General features: G+C 39.5%; 1 protein-coding gene across 1 annotated transcript; it reads left to right on the top strand.

Moving 5' to 3' along the window:
* The first annotated feature begins 854 nt into the window (after positions 1 to 854).
* LOC121324087 (protocadherin Fat 2-like) lies at positions 855 to 26,052 on the top strand. The gene is made up of 10 exons (XM_041265550.1): positions 855 to 1,070; positions 6,909 to 10,204; positions 10,768 to 11,079; positions 14,780 to 14,841; positions 15,323 to 15,637; positions 17,811 to 18,021; positions 19,696 to 19,835; positions 20,187 to 20,462; positions 20,991 to 21,201; positions 21,950 to 26,052. The coding sequence occupies exons 2-10, from the start codon at positions 6,943 to 6,945 to the stop codon at positions 26,035 to 26,037; spliced, it is 8,877 nt and encodes a 2,958-aa protein (XP_041121484.1). The 5' UTR covers positions 855 to 1,070; positions 6,909 to 6,942; the 3' UTR covers positions 26,038 to 26,052.
* The last annotated feature ends 291 nt before the right edge of the window (positions 26,053 to 26,343 follow it).

Here is a 26,343-nt window from a genome sequence, read left to right as displayed (position 1 = left end):
ATCGTGATTAAGACCAGAGTTCAGGCAAGCTGTAAACTGGAAGAGTCCTAGCTGCTAGGCAATTGGCATCTTATTACCACCCCAGCCACTGGACATTCCAAGCTCTTCAACAGCAGTTGTAAAGTCTGAATGCAGAATATCATGATGCAAGCAGAGGGACGGGCAGTAAAAACCCAAGGTTCCCAGCTCTGGCCCTTGAAGTTTGATCCAGTCCAGGACTAGCCTGTTCATATCTCTGTGGTCAAAATGTCTATATTGGAATGGACCTCAAGAGCCACCTGCCTACAGAATGGCATGGCAAAGAATTATTGGCAAGCCTTGATATAATAAAAACATAAAAACAAATTACAAAATTATTATTATTATTATTATTATTATTATTATTATTATTATTTTTATTTATTTATTTATTTATTTATTTATTTATTTTTTTACAAACATTTGCTGTAACTTTACACACTTTACTGTTGTTTACTTACATGCAAAACTTTACCTTTTCCTGCTCGTAGTTGGTCTGGTATTTACTCTTAAAAGGAGACACCTATACTGATAATCTGTGTGTGGACAGCCCTGCGCTTTGTCCACACCTTTCAATCTTTAAAACAGGTGATCTGCTTGCTCTTCTATGAAAGCCTAATTCAGGGCATCATGCACCATGTTCATTAAGCTAATTTGTGCTAGAGATTTGAGGGGAAAGTAAATGATAGTTTTTGCGGAACACACTCTGAATGAGCAGTATATGGCCCCAGCCCAAATGTGAGATTCGGCTCTCCTCCTACACCTCCTCCTGGGTGCAGGAGGGGGGTGGGAGGGGAAAGTGTAGGAACAGGGAGGGGATAGCTTTTCTGAAGGGATAAGGTGGCTGCAGAACTCTTCCAGCAGAAACTTTGCTCTCCTCCACCAGCAGCAAAGCTCAGCCCTGCTCACTCTTCCACCGAGGCACAAGCCTGGGAAGCAATGAAGTATGGTGCCACATGAGGTGCCAGCAGGCACTGAAAGGATTGTACTATCGAGAGCACCGTGAAGAAGGAAACTTAAAAGAAGCATTTTCAGGAGAGTCAGCTAACAAGGTAGGTTACTGTCATTTAGGATTTTGTGAAGTTGGAAAGCTAGGGAGTTACTAAATTTATAATTGTCATTCATTTTTTGATTATTAATTTGGTTATTTTTAGAGGTATTTCATTTGCTGTATTTTCCACATGAATCTGTGGATTAATTAAACTTTTAATTGAGTGGTATTCTGTTTTTACAAGCAAAAAGTGACTTTGTTTTTCATGTGGATTGACTGTATTTATAATAAATTGTTTTCTGTATTTATTTACTGACTTTTTAACAATCCAATCTGTAAATTTTTGTCAGATAATTGGGAGTGCTGGTAATAAAGTTTTATGGACTAGAAGAAGAAACTTTACTAAAAGTAGAAAATCAGATGTACTGTCTGAATTTGAACACTGAAAACTCAACACGTAAGAACCCAAATAAAATTAATGACATCTCTGGATGAGCTGAGCTGCTTGAGGTTCTGTTAGATTGTTTAGACAGTGCTAACTTTTTTTTGAAGTCTTTATTTTATTTTCCAATCCTTGAGGTTTGCATCGAAGGCTCAGTCATTTACTACACTTCTGCTGTCAATTGATAAGGTTATTTTGTATGTAAATTATTTTCAGACTCACTCAAAGCTGGGCAGAATTAACAAGCCATTTTAAATTTGAAACTTGTTTTTTCTTAACGCTTTAAATGTTGCTTGTATCAACACAGCGAGAATGTTAGCATTGTTTTTTCTGACCACATTTCTGTGTGGTAGTTGATTGAAGATACAGGCTAAGTTACTAAAACCTTATAAAGCATGCTGGCAGGTGGTTTAGGACAGAATCTTCAGGATCAGGGCACTGTTGATAGAATCCTCTTTGCTTTACATCCATTGTCAGATAGTTCTTGGCAGCATGTAAAAGTGTGTGCTGCTACTGACAGGTTCACCAATAGACATTTTGCACCTGTGTACCAGTATAGAATTGTATAATGGGACAAATTCAGTTAAAGATAGCAATATGTAACATTTCTTCATCAAAGACATTCTCATACATTTCTTAATTTCTTAGGAACTCTTCCCCTGAATCTTAAAAAAAAAAAATATAGGGGACAAAAATCAACTCCCAGTAATGATAATGTTACTATTAATCTTAGCCTCTGAAAGGGGTTTATATTACTAAAGTCCCAGCCCTTACTTTATATTCCTCATTAACGTTGTACATTTTATCGTGGGATAAATCTGTAAGCTTTTATAAGGGTTGTAGTCAGGCTGATATCTGAGAATCGGTGGATGAGAAGCTACATTACCCATCTTGACCATACAAGTCAGGAGGGCAGCTCACCTCAGTTATTAACCTGCCTCAGGGTGTGGAAGAAAATAAGTGAATTGCTGATCCCACTCCTCTGTTAATCACCAAGCTAAATGCTGCCTGGAACTTTCATGAGCGAGCAATTAAGAGGTCAGCCTGAGTGTGTGTGTGTGATGCAATAATAGATTATTATTATTATTATTATTATTATTATTATTATTATTATTATTATTATTATTATTATTATTATTATTATTTATTAATTTGGCAGACACCTTTATCCAAGGTGATTTACAGGTGTTACAAGGCAATACTGTACATGGTTACAATGCAAGATTTATATTTATATACAGTATCTTTTACAGTAAGTGCAAATAATACTACAAAAATACAATATGAACTAGGATGCAAGAAGTTATATCTACAATGACATATTATAGATACAATTAGCTTCCTTAGACATAAACACAGATGTTTGTTGCTTTGTGTTTTAAAGCTGCAAACTATACATCACAATGTAATTAATTCCCATCTGTTTTCTATCTACATCCTGCAATAGCTTAGCCTATTGTGCACATGACCATGCTGATCCTTTTGTTTACTGATTGCTTGTTTGTGATGCCCTGAAGGTATCGCAAACCCCCTGTCCCCCACTCCCACTGAACCCTGCTGGCCCGTGTGTCACTCAATTGTGATTCAATCTGGTGGAGGCTACTGTACTTACAGTGGTATACAATACAATCTTTAAGCTCCTATTTTTTTTTTTTACTGTAGTTTAGGAAGCAAAGTGGGGATTTACAAAGGGGTATTGTTTTCTATTAAAATATTAGACTTTGCAGCACATAAAGTAACAACCTTTATAAAAGTTTCCCATAGTAAAAGCATAGCAGAGTTTAAGAAATATTTGTGAAAGCACGGTAAAGCACAGGTAAGCATTGTCAAGTATGGAAAATCATATTTATAAATATGGCAAACCAGGGTAAACTATGGTAAATGTCTAGTGTAACTATCAGAAAAGCATGTGGGGAAACTGCAAATACACTATAAGCTTTTATACTTAAACCTGCTAAACTCTGTGTGTGTATATATATATATATATATATATATATATATATATATATATATATATATATATATATATACATACAGCTCACCCGTTATAATGCGCCTCGTTATAGTGTGGAATCGGTTATAACACTTATAATATTTGCTCATATTACGGTTACAGTCATCGGGACTCAATATGAGTAATATTTCGATTTATATATATATATATATATATATATATATATATATATATATATATATATATATATATATATATATATATATAATGTTATACTGTGTTTACAAAATACGTTTATTCATTAGACTCATATAACATTGTACAAGCCATCGAAAAATTATTTTGTTTAACAGAATCTGACAAATGCTAAAGATTTCAGCAACGTAGTGTTAAAAAAAACCTTTCAGTCTCAGTAATATCTAAAAATGCAATCATATTGGCAGTTGCAAATTTCTACTGCGACAACTGTCAAAAAAGAAAAGGGTTACTGGTATTACCAGCTATTCTGTGGCCACATTTGCATAAAAAACTACCCCCCCCCCCCCCCCCCCCCCCCCCCAAATGATAGCATTTGTTTTATTTGGAAAAGAGCATGAATACTCAGCAGGTATTACAATCTTTGGAAGAATAGATCAGGACTGTGTAAGGCCATGAACTAGACTATTCTCAAATAATAAAAATAATCACAGAGCACGTTGCTTCTCCGAATTCTTTCAGTTGGCATGTCTTTTGATTGGTGCTGCTCTTTTCTGTCTGGAGTCCCTCAGTCTCTCTATCAATGCACAGTTGTTGTTTTTGCATATCATGTTTTATGCATTTCTGTGAATTTAGGAAAAAAAGAAAAAAACAACAACAGGGCACATTCTTTAAATCCCCTTAACACCCCCCCCCCCCCCCCCCCCTTAAATACCCTTAAAGAGAGATAAGAGAAATGAATTTGTAATGTGAGCTGCACTGTTGTTCTGAAGCTCAGCTGAACGTGTGGCTACAGGTCTGGGTGATTGCGAGTTTGAAAGCTCTTTCAAATGGGTGTCGTACAGAGCCAAATTAACTCTTAATGTTGCAAAAAGATATTCTGTGTTTCCCTGTCAGGGTTTCGGGGACATGACTAAATAAAAATGCCGACCAAGACAATTATGTGTGTTAAAGAAGGCCAAAACCTAATTTGCAAGTTAGAAATATATCCCCGCAGTGCATTATCCAATTACCCCCTCGGCAAGAACCTACTGTTTCATTCAACATTAAAAAAAACAAAAAACAGGTGATATATAACAATAATCTTAACAATAATTAAATAATAAATCCAGTCACAAACTAATGTAAATGCTTTGACAATTTTGTTAATGATTTAATATCCCAGTTATTGTGATAATTCTTCAAGGTGGGCCAATGTCCAGAGACTAGAGCAGCTCAGGGGAATGCATGCAGTGTTCACCACATGGTCATATTTCCATTGCATCACCCAGGCACCAGTTTAAATCTCTGCTATATTTTCAGCTCGCTGAAAGTAGCAGTATTGTACAAGTAGGAGTATTTTACTGTTTTTCATGTCACCTTCTTTACGATCCATTGCCCAATGACCCACATCATCATTTACAAACCTTTCTACAATTAATTCTGTGTGGGCCTTGAAGAGCTGTAAATGCATGTTTAGATAAAGCCTGCCTTTACATTGAAACATTCTTTCCTTATGTCATTCAATGCATGTTTACTACAAATTGTATTATTGAATGATATATAAATAATACTTTCTTTAATCACAAGAAGCATTATTAGGTACTGTCATTTTAGAATAAAATGAATGGAATAGCCTGTGAAAAATGTGATGAAATAAAATATGTTGGAGAGACTGGAACAACTGTATATAAAATAATTGAGAACCACCTTTCATTAATTAAAAATTTTAAAAAAATGAATGAACCAATAATAATACAGCAGTTCACCAGTCAAGGACATGACATAAATGATGTAAAGTTTGTAGTATTAAAACAGCTAAATGTGCAAATGATATTCTTGACACTAGCATCTGATATGGCTGAGCCTGAGGCTGTCAAAGTATTGTTTTTCAAAGTGCTGGTTGACGCATTTAGAAACGCACAATAGCTTGTACTTCTTTCTTTAACACCGTACTGACAGTTTCTGCTTGTAAACACACAATAGAAATAATTGCACGTTAAAACTCATTCAATCATGCCAGAGACTATGAATCTATATTAAAATAAAACGATTCAATAATGCTCAGAAAACATCACCTTACTAGTGCAAGCAAATCAAAGTATAATTTACAGCACATGATAGAAATAAATATAAATGTAATCGTCATGCAATAAACCTCTTAGGCTTTGCAATACCCAGCATTCCTACAGGCTCAGAAACACACACAAAAAAGAAAGTTATTTAATTATATTTAAAATCCTTATTGTGTACTGCTTATATGACAATATATCTAGTGTGGAACAGGAATGAAACCCCAGCAAAATGAAAATAACAAGAACAGTTACATTAAGAAACCCTTTCTCAATAAACCCGACCAATTATATAGCTTTTATAAAGATTTGCTAATTGTAATAATGCATTGATCTTTCTTTCAGTAACCAGAAAAGCCTGTTTGGAAACAATAAATAATAACCATGGGTTGTATGTGTCACCTTGAAAGTTTTGTTTTACTTTCCCACGGCAGCAAATAGCCCTTTTGAGATGAAGGCTGGGTTAATTGCCTTTGTCTCAGCATGTGGGTACAGGTGATGCAATATTAAAACAGCTCCAATAGAAGTGATTTGAATGCTTTCCCTTCTTTAGTTTCAGATGTTAAGTTGACAGAAACAATAAAGTTTACAATATAGAATGTGTCTTTGTCTCAGAGATATGGGGGCTTGCTGAAAAATAAACAAAAATATATATACTAATGATGGCTACAGAAATGAAACTCCTCTTACCTCTAGTCATTGCTTACCAGAAGACTCCAACTTTTTGTTTTGTCTGCGAACTTTAGCAGTTATTTCTTTTGCAGTTTTCAAGCAGAGAACAAATGTAAAATACACTAGTTTTGCAAGATTCGATTTTAATGATGTCCTTCTCCTTATTGATTTTAGCAAATAATAAAAACTATTATAGCTGCACAAAAAATTAACAATCCCCCAAAGCATGTTTTTTGTTATTCTGTTTGTTTTAAAAATCTGTTTTTACCATTTTGATCACAATTTGTCAATTTAACTTTTAGAATTTTTTAGAACTTGATAAAATAACTGTATGTGACACAAGAAGTAGCTCTACCAAACAAAAAAGACACACACACACACACACATATACATAATATATATATATATATATATATATATATATATATATATATATATATATATATATATATATATATATATATATATATATATATATATATATATATGGTACATGTACATGTACAATTATGATCAAAGGTGATAAAGATATAGATATTACTGAAATACTAACTATAAATATTTATTTTTGCATCATTTACTCAGAGTTGAAGATCCATGAGGATCCATTGAGGACACCATGAGCGTCACCAGAGTGACTGAAGGATTACTGGCAGTCCTAGCAGTATTTCTGCATGCAGCCATCTGCAATGGGAGTCCACAAAAAGGCTATTCACCTTTAAGCTTCACGCATCACCTTTACAATGCTACAATATATGAGAATACTGCCCCTAAGACCTACATTGAGAGTAGCATCAAAATGGGCATCTACATTACAGATCCTCTCTGGAGCATAAAATACAAATTGGTCTCTGGGGACGATGACAGCCTGTTCAAGATTGAGGATTACACAGTCGGGGATTTCTCCTTTCTGAGGATAAGGACTCGGAGTGGGAATACAGCCTCACTAAACAGGGAGGTGAGGGACAGCTACATGCTGACCATTGAGAGCAGTGAGAGCACCTACGAGTATGAAGCCAGAACTAAGGTTGTGATTCGTGTATTGGATGCTAATGACCTGAAACCCCTTTTCTCCCCTGCCTCGTACAGTGTCATTGTTAAAGAAGACACTCCCTTGAAATCCAGCGTGGCGAAGGTTAGGGCCACTGATGCTGATTTGGGCAGCAATGCTCAGTTCTACTACTCCTTTACTAGAAGATCCCAGACGTTTGTCGTCAATCCTTCCACTGGAGAAATTGCACTGGCAAAAATACTCAATCACACACAAGCCTCAAAATACGAGCTGGTGGTTCTAGCTGAGGACCGAGTGAAGAAAATAGCTGGGATCCGTGGATACGGGAATGTTGCCAGGGTTGTAGTCAACGTGGAAAAGGTTACCCCACTGCCACCAGTCATTAAGTCAGTTGAAGTCGCAACACCTGGAGAGGATAGGGACCATTCGTATGCCTCTGTCGTAACCGAGGCAGGTAGGCAAGGACTGCAAGTTGAATCCATGGACATTGTAGCTGGAGATCCATTAAATCACTTCAAAGTCATGCCATCTCCTCTGCAAAGTCAGGTCTACCAAGTGGTCATGACCAAAAAGGTCAACTGGCTGAGCTACCCCTTTGGTTTTAATCTTTCTCTTCAAGCAAAAGACAAAAGCAACCCACCTTTATTTTCTCTCATAAAGAACATCCACATACCTTCTCCAAAGTCTGCAGTCTTGAAGTTTGAGAAAGAAGTCTACCACGTAATGTTAAGCGAGTTTTCTCCTCCTAAGAGCCCTGTTGTACAAGTTAAGGTGACGCCAAACCATGCAAACACAAGCTATCATTTTGCTTCAAACCAGGACAATTCCAAATTTAAGATCAACCCACGAAGTGGCCTGATCGTGACCACAGAGAATATGGATTATGAAAAGACGTCTCAATTTCAATTAGATGTGATGACCACCCACGGGGAGGCAAAAGCCAGAGTGGTTGTTGATATCATTGACGAAAATGATAACGCTCCAAAATTCAGCCAATCCTCCTATAAGGGAACAGTCTCTGAGAATGAACCCATTGGCACTAGCATACTGAGAGTCACTGCTGTAGACAGTGACAAAGGGGAAAATGGCTTTATAACCTATGCCATTGCCAATAGAGGTCCCCTGCCATTCACAATTCACCCATTTACAGGAGTCATCTCCACCTCCGAAAAACTAGATTACGAAATGATGCAAAGGTGGTACCATCTTCGTATCTGGGCGTCAGACAGTGGCATACCTTTCAGCCATGTGACTGAATCGTCAGTTTCCATTATCATGAACAATGTAAATGATAATATCCCTATGTTTGAGAAGGTGGGATGCAATGTCACCATCCCACTGAGCCTATCTCCCGGTGATCGCTTCGGCATTATGTCTGCAGTTGATTTGGATGAGCTGCAGCAAGTGAGATATGAGATTGTATCCGGCAATGAACTTGAGCTCTTTGAGCTCAATTCTGTCTCTGGGATGCTCCTCCTGAAGAAAAGCATCCCGTTGGCTTACCCTGCTGATGTGATGCCTTTGTATATCCTTAAAATAACCGCTACTGATGGAGAGAACTATGCTCAGCCAACAGACATAAACATCACTGTCATTGACAATAGTGAGCCAGCCAGCATGAACTGTGAGGATACTGGGGTTTTCAAAAAGCTGGCTGAAAAGCTCATTCAGTCCATCAAGCCCAAATTGCCTTCGCAAGAGGAGGATACCTTTTCAGACATCCACATTATTAACCATCATTCCCCAATGTTTGATGCAGCGCTCCCAAGATCTCTTGACATTAAAGAAGACACTGCTGTTAATTCAACAATTCTGCAGTTTAAAGCTTCAGACCAAGACACTGGATTTAATGGGAAGCTGGTGTATGTCATCTTTGACGGGAGTGAAGATGGCACTTTCATTGTTGACATGGATACTGGTGACCTTAAGGTCCACTCTCCTTTAGATAGGGAAACTACAGGTTTCTACATTCTTAATATCACTGTCTATGATTTAGGGACACCTCAGAAGTCATCTTGGAAGCTCTTAGCCGTGAATATAATAGACGCCAATGACAACCCACCAAGGTTCAATCAATCCAGTTATTTTTTAACAGTACCAGAAGACGCAGTGGTGGAAACAAGCATCTTTCAGGTCAAAGCTACTGATATTGACTTGGAAGATAATGGAAGAATACAATATTCCCTCTTAACAACCACGGATAGATTTTCAATCAATGAGCTAACAGGGGTAGTAAGGGTAACTAGATCACTGGACAGAGAGACCTGCCCAACATATAAGCTAAAGATTGAGGCCAGGGATCAGGCCAGTGCAGATCCTCAGCTGTTCTCAACTGCAGACCTCCTGGTGGCTGTACAAGACGTCAATGACAATCCTCCTAGCTTTGTTCCAAAGATCTACAAGATACAGGTTCCTGAGGATTTGCCAATAGGAACTGTGGTTTTATGGGTGGAAGGTATTGACCCAGATCTTGGTCCAGCAGGAGAGATTATTTACAATTTGGTGAACAATGAGAACAGAGCATTTCAGCTGGAGACCTCCACAGGAGCTCTCAGCGTGGAGAAGGAGCTGGACTTTGAGCAGAAGCCCTTTTACAATCTTACAGTCCGTGCAGTGGACCACGGAAGGCCACGAGCTCTGTCTTCATCCTGCTATGTTGAGGTGGAAGTCTTGGATGTGAATGAGAACCTGCACACACCACGCTTCTCTTCATTCATCTTTAAAGGAGGAGTAACTGAAGATGCTTCTGTTGGAACTTCTGTGATTGCACTGACTGCCCTGGATGAGGATTCTGGGAGAGATGGGGAGGTGCAGTACTTCATTAAAGATGGCAGTGGGCTAGGATTCTTCAGCATAGAGGAGGAAACAGGTACAGGGACAAAGAAAAAATACACACACACACAAAGTAGTACTGAGGGTGCATTGGATTTCAAACCTGGAAAAAATGCTTGCTCAATATGACACATTGTAATTATCAAGCCATAAGGTCATGCATGAGTTTAAGTCCTACCTAAAGATACATAATCTGTCCAGGAACATACCCGTCCAATGTGCTGTCTCAGAAAACATCCACATCTGCTGTGTGAAATTTAAACATCTCATGGCATTAATAAAACAACTGCTTGCTAGTACTGGCCAAAATTTAGCTTCTGAACCAAGAAGCATATTTCTCTGCTGAGCATGGGGTTGGGATGTCTTAAAAAAAACATATGTTGTTGAAGTGTCGGCAGATTTGAATTTGTCAGAACTGACTGAGGGTATTCATTTTGGCCTTAAGGGTTACATTTCATATTTTCAAAGAATGTGGTATTTGCTGCAGCTTGGTAGAATTAGTGTAATGTTGTAAATTAGCATTACCAGTACCTGAAGAGCAGAAGCATGCTTTAAGTGTCTTGAGACTAATTGTTTCTTTTTACTCCTCCTGCTTTGCAGGGATAATCCGGACCGCGGTCACCTTGGACCGGGAGTCCATCCCTCACTACTGGCTTACGGTTTATGCGACAGACCTGGGTTCTGTGCCTCTGGTCTCCTGGACTGAGGTTTTCATTGAAGTAATGGACGTCAACGATAACTCTCCAGTGCTATCCTTGCCTGTTTACTATGCCTCCGTTCTGGAGAACTCCCCCAAGGACATGTCCATTCTACGAGTTGAGGCCAGCGACCCTGATTTCAGCTCTGAGGGAAAACTTTCTTTTCACATCACAGATACCCAGCGCGCGTTTTTCACAATAAACCCCAAGACAGGTAAGACTAACAGAAAAAAAAAAAAAGAAACTCTGAGTGGATTTTAATTTGGTTTTGTATCTGTTACAGTGTTGTTAGTCAAGTGTTACTCTGTTTTCTTTCAACATATCTTTTAATATGTCTAATGTCTTTTAGTACTTACAGGTCCAGTAACTATCTTTCAAATACCCCCCCCCCCCCACCCCTGACGTGGATTGTAATTTGGGTTTTGATCGGTACAGTCGTTGTTAGTCAAGATGTTACTCTGTTTTATTTCAAGCATATCTTAATATTGTTATGGTCTTTTAGTTACTTACAGGTGCAGTAACTTATCTTTTCAAATACCCCCCCCCCCCCCCCCCCCCCCCCCCCCCCCCCCAAACCCCCCACCCCCCCCCCCCCCCCCCCCCCCCCCCCCCCCCCCCCCCCCCCCCCCCCCCCCCCCCCCCACCCCCCCCCCCCCTTCCCCCCCCCCCCCCCCCCCCCCCCGCCCCCCCCCCCCCCCCCCCCCCCAAACAAATAATGAAAAACCTACCTGACCTCTTATAAAGAATACAAACAGATGAGGACTGTTTTAAACAGCCATGACAAAGCTGCTTTCATGCTTCTTGCTCTTGAAATGGCTTGGCTATGTTCACTGAATGCAGGTGTTGCCCTCTGTGAACAGAACAAGAGTAATTTAGATTAATGACACAAAGGTAGAGTCGGGACAGGTAGATTTAGCAGGGGTCTCCTTTTTTTGGATCACACAGCCAAGCTCTTACAGTGACTCACTTCCTTCAGCCTCATCTATAGAAAGGAATGGGAATCTGTATACAATTTGGGGAGCGTTTTGTAATATAAGCACAACATAATTTTTATTCTACATTCTTATTTGTTTGTTTGAATGATTATTTTTATTTTTTTACATCGGGGATTATTTGCTGTTCACAAAAGAATCCAAAAACACTAATCTGCGTGAATTTTGAAATTTTCACCTGAGATTAATTCTAGCATTACATTTGTTTTGCTTGTTTGGGGGACTCTGTTGCTAATTGAAAACCTGAAGTGGGTATCGTTCTTGGGTTAAAAGAAATAATACGTGATAATTTGGAAACTACAAGGAAATGGTCTGAAAACAATTCTCACTGAAGAAACTGAAGATTAAAAAGTTACTCCTGGTTTACTTAGAGAGGGCTAACCACCTCTCCTGTACTTCAGTGGATGCTAGTTCAGCCTGCCAAATCAATGCTGAATTAAGCAATACTGCAGGTCTAAACTTGTTCCTCTCTGAGCCTACACAGTTTCTTTAAGACTTTGCTTATTTAAACAGCTCCACCCAGGCCAACACTGGAAGATTAAGCAGAAAAATTAATATTGCTATAGTGTCAGAAAAGACAAATTACAAAGCGCTACACATCACCATTAACATAATCTACAGTACAGAATGCATAGTGACAGCTTCCTGCTAAATAAGGCAATGTTAAAAAAGCACCAAGTACATGATTATAAAATGTGCTGAGAGCGCAGAGTTTATACCATTTAGACTGCCGTCCTCAACTGGTTATTTTGAGATTTTTACACTATATTTGACATGGATTGAAATTGTCAGTATTGCACTGATGTACGTCGTGTAGACACTGGAATTAGTGCAGTCAAGGAAGAGCTTTTTTTATTTTGTTGCCTTCTTTGAAGTGGCCTAGCTCAAATTTGCAAACCATTTGGAGCCAAGTGATATTCCTGAAGCTGCACAAGTCAAATGAAATAAATAAATAATTTGAATACATGTTATACTAATATTCACTGTGTCTCCTCTCTCGTGGATTATCATCTTCTTCACTGTGCATTTTAATTACGGTGATGACTCTTTCCTGATACCATTCAGACATTTAGAAAAGTGCATCCCGGTTTGAAACTGTGTTATGCTCTGTAGTAGACAATACGTGATGCAAAATCCTCCTCTGTGTGTGTGTGTGTGTGTGTGTGTGTGTGTGTGTGTGTGTGTGTGTGTGTGTGTGTGTGTGTGTGTGTGTGTGTGTGTGTGTGTGTGTGTGAGTTTCAAAGGAAGTTTACAAAGTTGTTGAAACATTGTAGAAAAAAAAGAAACATTACGTTGTCAGATTCCAAGTTGTGTTGGCAACGGTTTTGAACTGCAACCAAATTATACAGCAGTGGCTCTGTGTGGGTTTTTGTTGGGGCTATTCAAAGTGAATGGCTGTTGCAGTGTGGCTACTGCAGCTTTTATTCACATTTGAGCAAGACAAAATAATGAACACTCTTTCTAACAGATCTTCAATGGTAAAACAGCATAGCAGTGCTCTTAAAGAAGGGTCTCCCAGTGCATGCAACATGTGGTGTGTTTTCTAGAAGGGTTTCTTTAGGGTAATTCTGTGTTGTTATAATGGTGTTCCCTAAAAGTATTTTGCTGCAGGGACAGTGAATGTTATTTTGGTTCATAGCTCTACAGGGTCTATGCTCCAACAGCCTCCCCTGTGTTCAGCTTGCCCCAGGTGTTCTTTGAGATCTGCTAATGCAGGGCTGATTTCACTACCGCTGAATTGATTTTCATCAGTATCCAAGCATTCTTGAAGGTACACACTCCTGCCTTTGGAATGTCTTTCCCAGGGCATTTGAAGAACCTGATCCTCCCTCAGTTTAAATCTAGATTAAAATGTACTTGACATCTGGATTTTATATCAAATGTTATTTGGTCCTCAAGTAAAGTTCACTGGGATAAGTTTGCATGAACGGCATGAAAGTTATTGTTGACATTTAGAGTAAAAACATTTATGCAACAAGCCATAAAAAAATGAGGGTCATGTGTCAAAATAAAGAAAAAAAGCTATATGCAATTAATTCAGACAAGTTACCATAATCCACCCTGAGGTTCATAAACAGATTCATTTAATTAATTTGCAAAGAATACTATTTGTTTACTACCCAGCAGAATAATGCATTCTGCTTTATCAACCCTAGAAATGTTTTCTAGAATGAAGCCTCATGCCCAGATGGAGACAAACTTTAGAAATGGATTCTAGAAAGAAGCTGAGAAAATACAAGAAACAATGTTGCATTAGCTAATTAATGCTGATACATCTCTCAAACCTCTCATTGTAGGAATATGCTTCTGATAAACCTTTAACAACCAAAGAACACTACAACACTGTACACATATTCTCCTGTATGTCTAGCCAAATTCTCTAGACTCATTAGTCTCTGTTCTGTCAAACATACTGAGGTAGAAAAATATTTGCAAACATGTTCACTGTAAAGTACCATCGTAAAAGAAAGCAAGGCTTTGTAAAAGCATGACCCCCCATCAGCCTGGTAAAGAACATGACCTTGTGCAGAATCAGTGCACGGTAATGGACGCAGGTATACAACAAATGACTTGTGTAAAGAGCTGAGCTCTGATTAAAAGGTTTGAATAGATCATTACCAGTTGTGTCTGTAACTGCATGACCGTGAGATTATCATTCTCATTATTATTTGTTATCTATTCGGTTTGCATGCTATGTGTCTTGGCCTCTATCCTGTGTGACCTTATCAGTTCCTTTGCCCAGAAAAAGTTTAATGAACTGGGGCCCTTTGTCTGCTGGCTCTGTGTCAGAAGACCTCCCACATGGTGGGGACTTCCATCACCATAGTTCCTGCTTGTCATGTCTTATTGCGTAATTAATCCTGATCTGTTGACCTGTGGGCTTGTAACGGATGGGCTTGTGTTGTTCTTGCATCCCTACAGGTGTGATCAGCAGCACGGCACTCCTGCTGGATCGAGAAGAGCGAGAAGAGCACATCCTAGAGGTGTGGGCTGCTTTTGTTTAATAAAAAAAAAAAAAGCTCTGAAAGAAAGAATACCCTTTTCTCTGTGACCAACCGAGCCAGTACAGACACATCAGCAAAATATCTTACATTCTTTTCAAAATAAAATAAAGAGCTACAAAATGATTGCAGATCTGCTGTACATGAAACTTTATAATATGCCAAAGTATTTAATATAGTATTGTCATAAAGGAATCCAGGAGTTTTAGGTGATGTTGTTATATAGCAAAAGTATATCATCACAGTCCTCTTTTAAAAGTAAAAATCTCACAATGCTGTATTTAAATTAATCTGTCATCTAAGGATGCTATTTCCTATTCCCCTGTGGTCTTAACAACTGTTGCTGTCCCTTTTCTAAACTTTTTTCTTTAATAGGTTGTTAGGTCAAATATTTAATAAACACATCAATGAGATGTAGAACTGACTGACGTGCTATCCAGTGAATATCTTCTGTTCTATCCAGGTTGTAGTGGATGACAATGGCAGGCCTCCATTGCAGTCGACCGCCACTGTTGTCATCCAGGTGCTGGATGTGAACGATCAGACCCCCCGCTTCACCCACAAGCTCTCCACCGTGAGGCTCCCAGCGCGCCATGGAGTCACGGAGCCAGAAGCGCTATACAGGATGATCGCTCAAGACCAGGACCAGGGTTCGAATGCTGAGATCACCTACAGCCTGGCAGAAGACAGCGAGAAAACAAAATTCACAATCCACCCTGACTCTGGCACGGTGTGGTCCAGGAGCAATTTCTTACCCGGGGAATACAACATCCTAACGGTACAGAACTATCCCGTTCAGTTAGTTTGTTAGTGTCCATTCAATGCAATACAGTATGGATTGACACTTACAAAATACATAAGAACATAAGAACTTAAGAAAGTTTACAAACGAGAGGAGGCCATTCGTTCCGTCTTGCTCGTTTGGTTGTTAGTAGCTTATTGATCCCAGAATCTCATCAAGGAGCTTCTTGAAGGATCCCAGGGTGTCAGTTTCAACAACATTACTGGAGAGTTGATTCCAGACCCTCACGATTCTCTGTGTAAAAAAGTGCCTCCTATTTTCTGCTCTGAATGCCCCTTTGTCTAATCTCCATTTGTGACCCCTGGTCCTTGTTTCTTTTTTCAGGTCGAAAAAGTCTCTTGGGTCGACATTGTCAATACTGAATGCTTGAATTAGGTTGCCACATAGTCTTCTTTGTTCAAGACTGAATAGATTCAATTCTTTTAGCCTGTCGGTATATGACATGCCTTTTAAACCCAGAATAATTCTGGTCACTCTTCTTTGCACTCTTTCTAGAGCAGCAATATCTTTTTTATAGCGAGGTGACCAGAACTGAACACAATATTCAAGATGAGGTCTTATTAATGCATTGTACAGTTTTAACATTACTTCCCTTGATTTAAATTCAACACTTTTCACAATGTATCCGAGCATCTTGTTGGCTTTTTTATAGCTTCCCCACATTGTCTAGATGAAGACATTTCTAAGTCAACAAAAACTCCTAGGTCTTTTTCATAGAGTCCTTCTTTAATTTCAGTATCTCCCAAATTATATTTATAATGCACATTTTTATTTCCTGTGTGCAGTACCTTACACTTTTCTCTATTAAATGTAATTTGTCATGTGTCTGCCCAGTTCTGGCTCTTGTCTAGATCATTTTGAATGACTTTTGCTGCTGCAACAGTGTTTGCCACTCCTCCTATTTTTGTGTCATCTGCGAATTTAACAAGTTTGCTTACTATACCAGAATCTAAATCATTACTATAGATTAGGAATAGCAGAGGACCTAATACTGATCCCTGTGGTACTCCACTGGTTACCACACTCCATTCTGAGGTTTCTCCTCTAATCAGTACTTTCTGTTTTCTACATGTTAACCACTGCCTAATCCATGTACATGTGTTTTCTTGAATCCCTACTGCGTTCAGTTTGAGAATTAATCTTTTATGCGGGAAAAAGCTTTCTGGAAATCTAAATAAACCATGTCATATGCTTTGCAATTATCCATTATCAATGTTGCATCCTCAAAAAAAATCAAGCAGGTTAGTTAGACATGATCTCCCTTTCCTAAAACCATGTTAACTGTCTCCCAGGATACTGTTACCATATAGGTAATTTTCCATTTTGGATCGTATTACAGTTTCCATAAGTTTTCCTATAATAGAAGTCAGGCTTATTGGTCTGCAGTTACCTGGTTCAGTTTTGTTTCCCTTTTTGTGAATCGGTATTACGTTTGCAATTTTCCAGTCTGTCGGTACAACCCCTGTGTCAAGAGAATGTTGCATGATCTTGGTTAGCAGTTTGTAAATAACTTCTTTCATTTCTTTGAGTACTATTGGGAGGATCTCATCTGGCCCAGGGGATTTGTTTATTTTAAGAGCTCCTAGTCCCTTTAACACTTCTGCCTCGGTTATGCTAAAGTTATTTAAAACTGGATAGGAACAGATATTGTCCATATCCTCCTTTGTAAAAACTTGTGAAAAGTAATAATTTAATATATTTGCTTTTTTCTTCATCTAAGATTTTGCCATTTGTATCTCTTAGACATTTAACCTCCTCTTTGAATGTTCTCATGTGGTTGTAATATTGGAAAAACATTTTTGAATTGGTTTTAGCCCCCTTAGCAATGTTCATTTCTATTTCTCTCTTGGCCTTTCTAACTTCCTTTTTGACTTGCGTTTGCAGTTCCATGTACTCTTTCTTTGTGCTTTGTTACCACAGAGTATCATATGTGTTAAAAAAAAACATTAAAGGATGTTTTGGATAATTCTGCATGGTAGTTATATTAATTGTAAGGTTGCTTTTAGTATTGAAATTCGTAAGCCATAACAACCATCTTCTTACCATTAAAAATATTATTCTTTACCGTGACTTCCTATTGATTACATGACATTCATTGACATTGTATTTTACCATAAAAAATAATTTCTTATAAATAATCTCCAATCAGATAAAAGCCACTGATGGTGGAAGCCCAGCCAAGTCCTCAACTGCCCGGCTTCATATCGAATGGGTTCCTAAGCCAGCCCCTTCCTCAGAGCCATTAGCTTTTGATGAGCCCCACTTTAACTTCGCTGTGATGGAAACAGACCCTGTGACTCACATGGTGGGGATAATCAGCACAGATATCTCACAGAGCCTGCTCTGGTTCGATATTACAGGTAAGAAAAATTAATGTATTTATGCCTAAGCGTGCAGGCTTGTTCGTTCATGGCTGTCAAAACAGTGGATGAGAAAAGATAATGATAAAGCCTTCTGTTGACTTACAAGCAGTAGATAACATAAGCCTTCAGTGCACAACAATGGGTCCTTTTCACAAAGCTTAAACTTGTGAGTTATTTAAAGTCTGCTTTTATGAATAAAATCTAGTTTAATATTCACTAAACTGTTCTTTATAAACAGTCCAGAAAATAATTATGAATATCAAACAGAATTGTATGCAATAAAATTGTTTTTTTTAACACAGAGAAAAAAAACACAGATACACAGAACTTGTGAGGTAAAGCTTTGTGAATAATACCCTCATAATGTTGAATACATGGGGTACCACATTTTAAAGGTGAGAGTTAAGCAGCTAAAAAGACTTAGAACCGTGCTTCAGCATGTTTTTCCCAGTGCAGGTAACCTGACCTGAAAGTTGAGATGACCAACTTTTACAAACTAAAATCTGCTTAACTGATATGGCAATGAAAACGCACAATGTAAAGTTCTTAGGAGGAATTGCTACTCTTTCTACACCTTCACACACAGAGAGGTTTACAGGCCGGGGGAGGGGGGCTGAAGGTGAAGGTATGGAATCTGCCGAAGGCGGAACATAACATATTTCAGCCAGTGACAACCCAATGGTGCAAAAAAAGGGTCCTGCCATGAAAGAAAAGAGGGCAAGGTCTTGTTTTCTTTCAGCATTTAACAATCTGAGAGTGCTTGTCAAACAACAGCAGAAGGGTTATTTAGGGGTTCTGGTTTAACCTGCTTTTACCAAGCTTAGCTAAATTCTGATTAGTGTAGGCATTGCTCATTTTGCAGCTCAAAACCTCTCTCACTCCTTAATCCACTGTTTAAGGAGCGACATCAAAAATAAATATTGTGGGTAACATGCTCCTCCATGAATATACTCGCTTCTCACCATAATTTTAAAGGAAAGCAAACTGTGAAGTTACAAACCTAGTAAGAAGAAATAACTGTATTTCTGAACAAAAATTCAGGAGGATTGGTTTTCGAAAAGTTTACCTTCCTCTTATTTTTTTCATAGTCAAACAAGCATATGGTGTAAGTCAATTATAGGAAAACAGAACATTTCAAAATCATCACTGAAACCACTTATTCATGATCTATCTGCTATTACAGTATTAACACTTTAAGTTGATTTCCTGATATGGGTCAAGTGTCCCAGATTTGTTACTTACTAAGGCTGCCAGTTATATATTTCTACGGAAAAGAAAAAAAAAAATCACAGTTTAATTTTCTATCACCAGTCTGAAAAGGGGGTGGGGGGGGGGGGGGGGGGGGGTCTTCTCTTCTTTAAAATAGAAAGCAAAAGGCATCAGGGGCTGATCTCTTAATGCACACCATCTGGTGGAGGAAGTGTGACATCATCCCCCACAGTGAGCAACGTCTGTTTGGATTACTGTGCCGCCAAATGTCTCCCCCGAAACAATTCTGCTTTCCTGTGGCTCACTAACAAGGAGGGAGTCTTTTAGCTGAGACCTTTCGAATCTGACAGAGACAAAAGGGGCCTATGAGATACCCATGTGTGGCTGGTCTCCATGGAGACAAGGCGAGGTGTGAGAACTGCAATAAGGGAGACAGCTTTAACCAGCCTCCTCTTTTTATAGGTGGTGACAGCGAGCAGGAGTTTGACATTGAGAAAAACAGTGGGAGCATTGTTATTGCCAGACCCCTGAATGCAGGAAGGAGGTCAAACTACAATCTGACTGTGAGAGCTACAGATGGAACCAAAACTATTAAAACCCAGGTAACCTACCACAGTAAAAAATAGATCTTCTGTATACTGTAAAATGGAATATAAAGCATTCCGCCACAGTTCTCATAGAAAGGTATCTTTCGCAATACAAAAATGAGTTAAGCGTTTGCAAATCCAGCTAGTAATTTTGTGTTATTGTGTATGCAATGTTTATGTCACATAAAACTCCTCAGGTTGTTTTACTAAATAATCAGGAGCTTATTCACACATTATCTGATGAAGTTGCTCCCTCTGTGTGCACAGTCACAATAAAATATGAAATGCTGTCTGTCTATTTGCACTGCACTGTGTCCTTTAGAAAGGTTTCAGTAGCAGAAACCCACATTATCTTTGTGTTGGCAGGCGTATATTCGTGTAGTGGACATCAATGAGCACCGCCCCCAGTTCCTTAAGAGCCAATGCGAGGTGAGGGTTCCGGAAGACACACCCTCTTGGAAGGAGATCCTCCAGATGAGTGCGACAGATGCGGATGGGAGCAACAGGCTGGTCTACACCATACACAGCAGTGTGGATCCATCCAGCCTCAAGCACTTTCAGCTGAATCCCAGCAGTGGAACCCTGTTTACCACAGCAACACTGGACTATGAGACCCTGTCTATTCACACTCTTATAGTGATGGTAGGTTCTTGTTTCGACGCAAAGTCATTTTAGTAGGAGGCCTAGCGAGGAGACAGTTTTATAATTAAGATGTTTTATTGAGGTTAAATTAAAGACAGAGGGGTTATAATTACTCACTTCAAATTACAGCAATACAATATTCAGTCTGTTCTAATGGAACTTCAGCTCCCATTCATTCCAACAAGCTTTTCAGATGAGAGTGAGAAAGATAACAGTACTGTACCAGTAATGAGTAATACAAATAAATGCATATTAAACTTCTAAAAGGTATGGCCAGTGAATGCAAATTGAACCACGTATCTCACATTTAAAACCAATGCTCTACCCACTTCCTTTAAAGCAGAAAGTCATCATTTAAATGGCATCTATTGGCATTTTTCTGTTAAGCAATTGTTTGCTGAACACATTTTGCAGTCTCTGTATCATTTTTCTAAGCTTGTCTCTCTTTGTGTTTCATTTTATTTAGGGAAGAGTGAAAACAGCTCTTCGCATGACCACACTTCTTTTTTTTTTTCTCAATGTTTCCAGGTGAGAGACCAGGAGGTCCCCATTAAAAGGAACTTTGTGAAGGTTATTGTGTACGTAGAAGACTGCAATGACCACCCTCCTAGCTTCATGAGCTCTCGGTATGAAGGGAGTGTGCTCAATTTAGCTGCTGTTGGTACAGAAGTTGTACAAGTTAAGGCTATGGATAAGGACAAAGGAAACAATGCAGAAATGATCTACACTTTTCACTCAGGTAAGATAGATCGTTTAGCAAAGAGGTCAAGCAGACTGGATAATCCAGGCCATTTATAGTAAAGGGACAGCCCTTTGCAAATATTTGCAAAACTTTAATCCCAAACATAACACATTCACGTATGCTCAAACCATTCCATCAGTGAATTAGACTTTAAATTAAACCACAGAAATGCAAACTTTAACACAGAAGAAAAATTAATTGGCACGCCATGCCTTTGGGGAGTTATCAAGTTATTTATTTAAATGGTAAGATATGCTGTGGTAGCCCTTTTCTGAAGATTGCATGCAATCACTGAGTGACTTACTTCTGTACAGCACAGGTCTAGATTGCTGTCTCTTGCATTAAAAGAAATTCAATCCGGCTTCCATCTATTGCATTCAGGGAATGAGCATGTGGGATAAGCACATTTTGTTTGCTCAATTTAAATTGTACATCCATACCTGCTTACTTTTTTCTCTTTTGACTGATATTCTACTTGTAAAATGCAACCTTACCTTTTGAAGGATATTTAACAGATGGTGTGACTATTGCTCCACTGAGTAGACAGAATATGTGCATACCTGTTGTGTTCAGAGGGGAATCAGAGGGAGATATACAAAGACAGGATTAGGTTTAGTGATTATTCCATGTAGCGTTTAATGATTAAGAGAACTGATACTGTGTGATATTATGCTTGATATTAACATATTGGGTCTCAATTACTAATATAAAATGACTTTGTTTTTTTTTTTAATTTCTATTGCAGGAAATACAGAGGGTGCTTTCAGCATTGACGCAGAATCTGGAAAAATAACTGTAGCTAAGCTACTAGATCAACTCTCACAAGAACGTTACCACCTTACAGTGAAGGCAACCGACCAGGGGTTTCCTCAACTTAGTGACCTCACCACTGTTAACATTCAGGTTAAACTCTCAGACTACACACCTCCCAAGTTCTCAATGAGGGAATATTTTGCAGAAATCAGTGAAGCCGCCAATATTGGATCACCTGTTATCACACTGTCAGCCACCAGCCCTACAACAGTCAGTTATGAAATTAAAGACGGAAACCCCAATGGGACTTTTCAGGTCAACTACTATTCCGGTGTCCTCACTATCCAAAAGTCTCTGGATTTTGAGAATGCCTTTTCTTATCAGCTCCGCATAAGAGCGGCCAACCTTGCAGGATCCTTTGCAGAGGCTGTTGTTTTTGTGTACGTTATTGATGAGAATGATAATGCACCTGCTTTTCTCCAGTCCGAGTTTACAGGTCAAATCAGTGAGTCCGTTCACTTGAATAGCATGGTGATGGGTAACAAAAACACGCCGCTGGTCATTAAAGCTACTGATGCAGACAAGGAATCTAGTGCTCTGCTGGTCTATAAGATCCTTGAACCAGAGGCACAGAAGTATTTTAGAATAGAACCCAGCATGGGGACCCTTGCTACTGTAGCCAGTATTGACTTTGAAGTGATTCCAGTGTTTCATTTCACTGTGCAAGTTCATGATTCTGGGACACCCTCATTGTATGCAGACAAACCGACGCGGGTCACTGTCCATGTCCTTAATGTTAACGACTGTCCTCCCAAATTTGCAGAACACCTTTATGAATCATCTCTCCATCTACCCGCTTTCTTTGGAATAGAAGTTGTAAAAGTAGCAGCAGTAGATGTAGATTCAGATGTGACTTACAGTATCATTGAAGGCAATCTGCACAGCGCCTTCACTATAAATCCAACCACTGGCCTCATCTCAGTAAACAACGCTTCCAACCTCAGACCAAACTATCAGCTGATGGTCAAGGCTTCTGACGGCTTGTACAAAGACACAGCCCTTGTTAAGATTAATTTCACCGATATCACAGCAAGCGGTCTTGGGTTTGAACAAAAAGCCTACACAGCCTCTGTTTTGGAGAACAGCACAGCGATTCAAACTTTAGCTGTAGTCAGAGCATCAGGAAATTATCTGAATGAACCCCTGTTCTACTCAATATTAAACTCTGCTGGATGGTTCCGGATAGTCCAGACTTCTGGGGTTCTACAGACAACAGGAGTTCCATTTGACAGGGAGCAGAAAGATTTGTATGATGTGGTTGTTCAAGTGAGGGACACCAGAAAACCTGCAAGAGTAGCACACACCCATGTGAAAGTTTACATAGAGGACATCAATGACAACGCACCAGAATTTGTGAATTTACCTTACTCCATGGCTATCCAGGAAGATGCAGAACCAGGTGATGTACTCTTCCAAGTCACATCAGTCGACAAAGACCTAGGGGACAATAAGGCAGTTGTTTATTCACTAGCTGATGACTTTGCATTCTTCAGGATTGACCCTTACCTTGGGGATGTATCTCTTCGGAGGCCATTTGACTTTGAGACCTTGAATGCATATGAGCTTACAGTGATAGCTGCGGATAGAGGTGAACCTCCACTGATCTCTGAGGCAGAGCTTGTTATAACTGTGCGGAACAAGTCCAATCCAATATTCCAGAGTCTTCATTATGGTTTGAAAGTACCCGAAAATATCTCACCTTACACCACTCTTTTGCACATCCAGGCAAGGAATCCAGAAGGGTTCCGAGTGATTTACAATCTGGTTGAAGAAAATGCATCAAGAACCTTTAACATAGACTTTAAGAGTGGCATTCTCAGCGTCACAGACTTCTTGGACTATGAGACTCAGACCCAGCATGTCTTGACAGTAAGGGCAACAGATGCCGTGATGGGAACCTTCTCAGAGGCCACAGTAGAGATAGAAGTAGAAGATATCAACGATAATCCTCCACTGTTTCAGAAGATGGTCTACACTGCTGAAATATTTGAAGGATCGCCTATTGGGACTTCTGTCTTACAGGTACATGCTTCAGATAAAGACTCTGGAAGAAATAAAGCTGTTACTTATGAAATAAACAGCTCGGAATTCTTTGATATAGATGCTCTTAGCGGCCAGATTGTGACAACACAGGAGCTAGATTATGAGACCACCCACCAGTTCCATTTGAAAGTCAAAGCCTTGGATAACGGTGTGCCTCCAATGGCCAGTGAAGCTTTGGTTATTGTGAACGTTTCTGATGAGAATGATAACCCTCCTGAATTCACCCAGCCTCAGTACAAAGCTACACTCAGTGAAATGGCTACTTGTGGCCAAATTGTCATCAAGGTCCAGGCCTCAGATCCAGATGCTGTAGATGCCAACAACCTGGAGTATGTTATATTTTCCGGTAATGATGACAGGCATTTTGCAATAAATAAGACCTCTGGAATAATCTCTTTTTCCAATGTGTGCAAGAGAAGCCTGGATCCGTTCTACAACCTCACAATCTCTGTTTCAGATGGGGTGTTTAAGAAATCTGCTCCAGTAAACATAGACATGATGACAGCTAACAAGCACAGTCCATACTTTGACCAAAGTATATATGAGGCTGAGTTGGCTGAGAATGCTGAGGTGGGGACCCAGGTTATTAGGCTTGCTGCCATAGACCCCGATGCTGGGCCTTATGGCAGTGTTGATTACACAATCATCAACATGTTTGCTGAAGAAAAGTTTTCAATAGACAGCAAAGGTCAGATAGTGACATCCCATGCTCTGGACAGGGAAAATCTTACAGAGAGGGTCATTGCAATTAAGGTTATGGCAAAGGATGGAGGTGGGAAAGTAGCTTTTTGCACTGTTAAAATTATACTGACTGATGAGAATGACAACGCACCCCAGTTTAAAGCCTCAGAGTATCACGTCTCCATTCAGTCAAATGTAAGCAAGGGCTCGCCAATCATTCAGATAATGGCTTATGATGCAGATGAAGGCACGAATGCAGATGTCACTTACTTTGTTGATGAAGCAGAGGAAGTTACAGAAGAGGTTATTGAAATCAATCCTTTCACTGGGGTAGTTACTACCAAGGAAAGTCTTGTCGGTCTAGAAAACAAGATCTTTAATTTCAAGGTGAAAGCTCAAGATGGGGGATCTCCTCATTATCACGCCAGCGTGCCAGTTCAAGTCCAGGTTGTCCCTTCAGAGGTTCCTCTGCCACGGTTCTCTGAGCCTTTGTACACATTCTCAGCAGCTGAAGATCTCCCCACTGGCTCAGAGATAGGGTCAGTGAGGGCTGATGCTAACGAGCCAGTGATTTACAGCTTGGTGGAAGGGAACACTGTGGAAAGCAATAAAGAGAGGGTCTTTGCCCTGGACAAAGAAAGCGGAGCTCTACTGATCCAGAAGAACATTGACCATGAGAAGACCAAGTGGTATCAAATTGATGTGATGGCCAACTGCAACAATAATGGCACTGACGTAGCTTCCCTGGTGTCGGTGAGTATCCAAATTCAAGATGTCAATGACAACCAACCCATGTTTGAAGCTAACCCCTACAAGGCCTTCCTGGTGGAGAACATGCCCGCTGGAACCACCGTCATTAAGGTCACTGCCAATGACCCTGACACTGAAACCAATGGAGAGGTGACGTACAGGCTGGAACCTGAAACTGACAACGTCAGCGAGGTGTTCACCATCGACAGCGAGAGTGGGTGGATCACCTCTTTGAAAGAAACTGACTGCGAGTCGAGGGAGCTCTACAGGTTCTATGTGGTTGCCACAGACCATGGTGGGAAGGTGAAGCTGTCCTCCTCAACTCTGGTGGAAATTTCCATCACTGACGAGAATGATAACCCTCCACAGTTTACTGAAGACGTCTACAAGGGAGCTGTGGTTGAAAACAGCCAGCCTGGTCACGTCATTACTGCACTGAGCACGAGGGATGCAGATGTGTCAGAGGACAACAGGCAGATGACCTGTTACATTACAGGTGAGCCAAATTATATGGTCCATATATCCCACATGGCCAGTTTGGTATAATAGGCATACTAATATGGTAACTGTATTAATTGACCACATACCATGTCATTAAGGGATATTATATTTAGTTCTTGGTAATCTGCATACTGCACAGTAACTGTCTTTAAGAATGAGATGTTATCTTCACATGAAAAATACAACCTTAAAGGAATACTGATGTTATCAGTCACATATGCTTTGATATGATTCACCAAATTTTGTTAAAAGGTGTTACAATTACATTTGTCAAATGCATATGAATACCCAAGGCTTTTGAAGCATTATGCTATAAAAATCACAAAAAAAAAAAAAAAAAAACATATGCGT

This window comes from Polyodon spathula, chromosome 12, assembly GCF_017654505.1.
Source record: "Polyodon spathula isolate WHYD16114869_AA chromosome 12, ASM1765450v1, whole genome shotgun sequence".
Taxonomy (NCBI): domain Eukaryota; kingdom Metazoa; phylum Chordata; class Actinopteri; order Acipenseriformes; family Polyodontidae; genus Polyodon; species Polyodon spathula.
The sequence above is the reverse complement of the archived record's forward strand: the minus strand, read 5'-3'. Positions and strand labels throughout refer to the sequence as shown.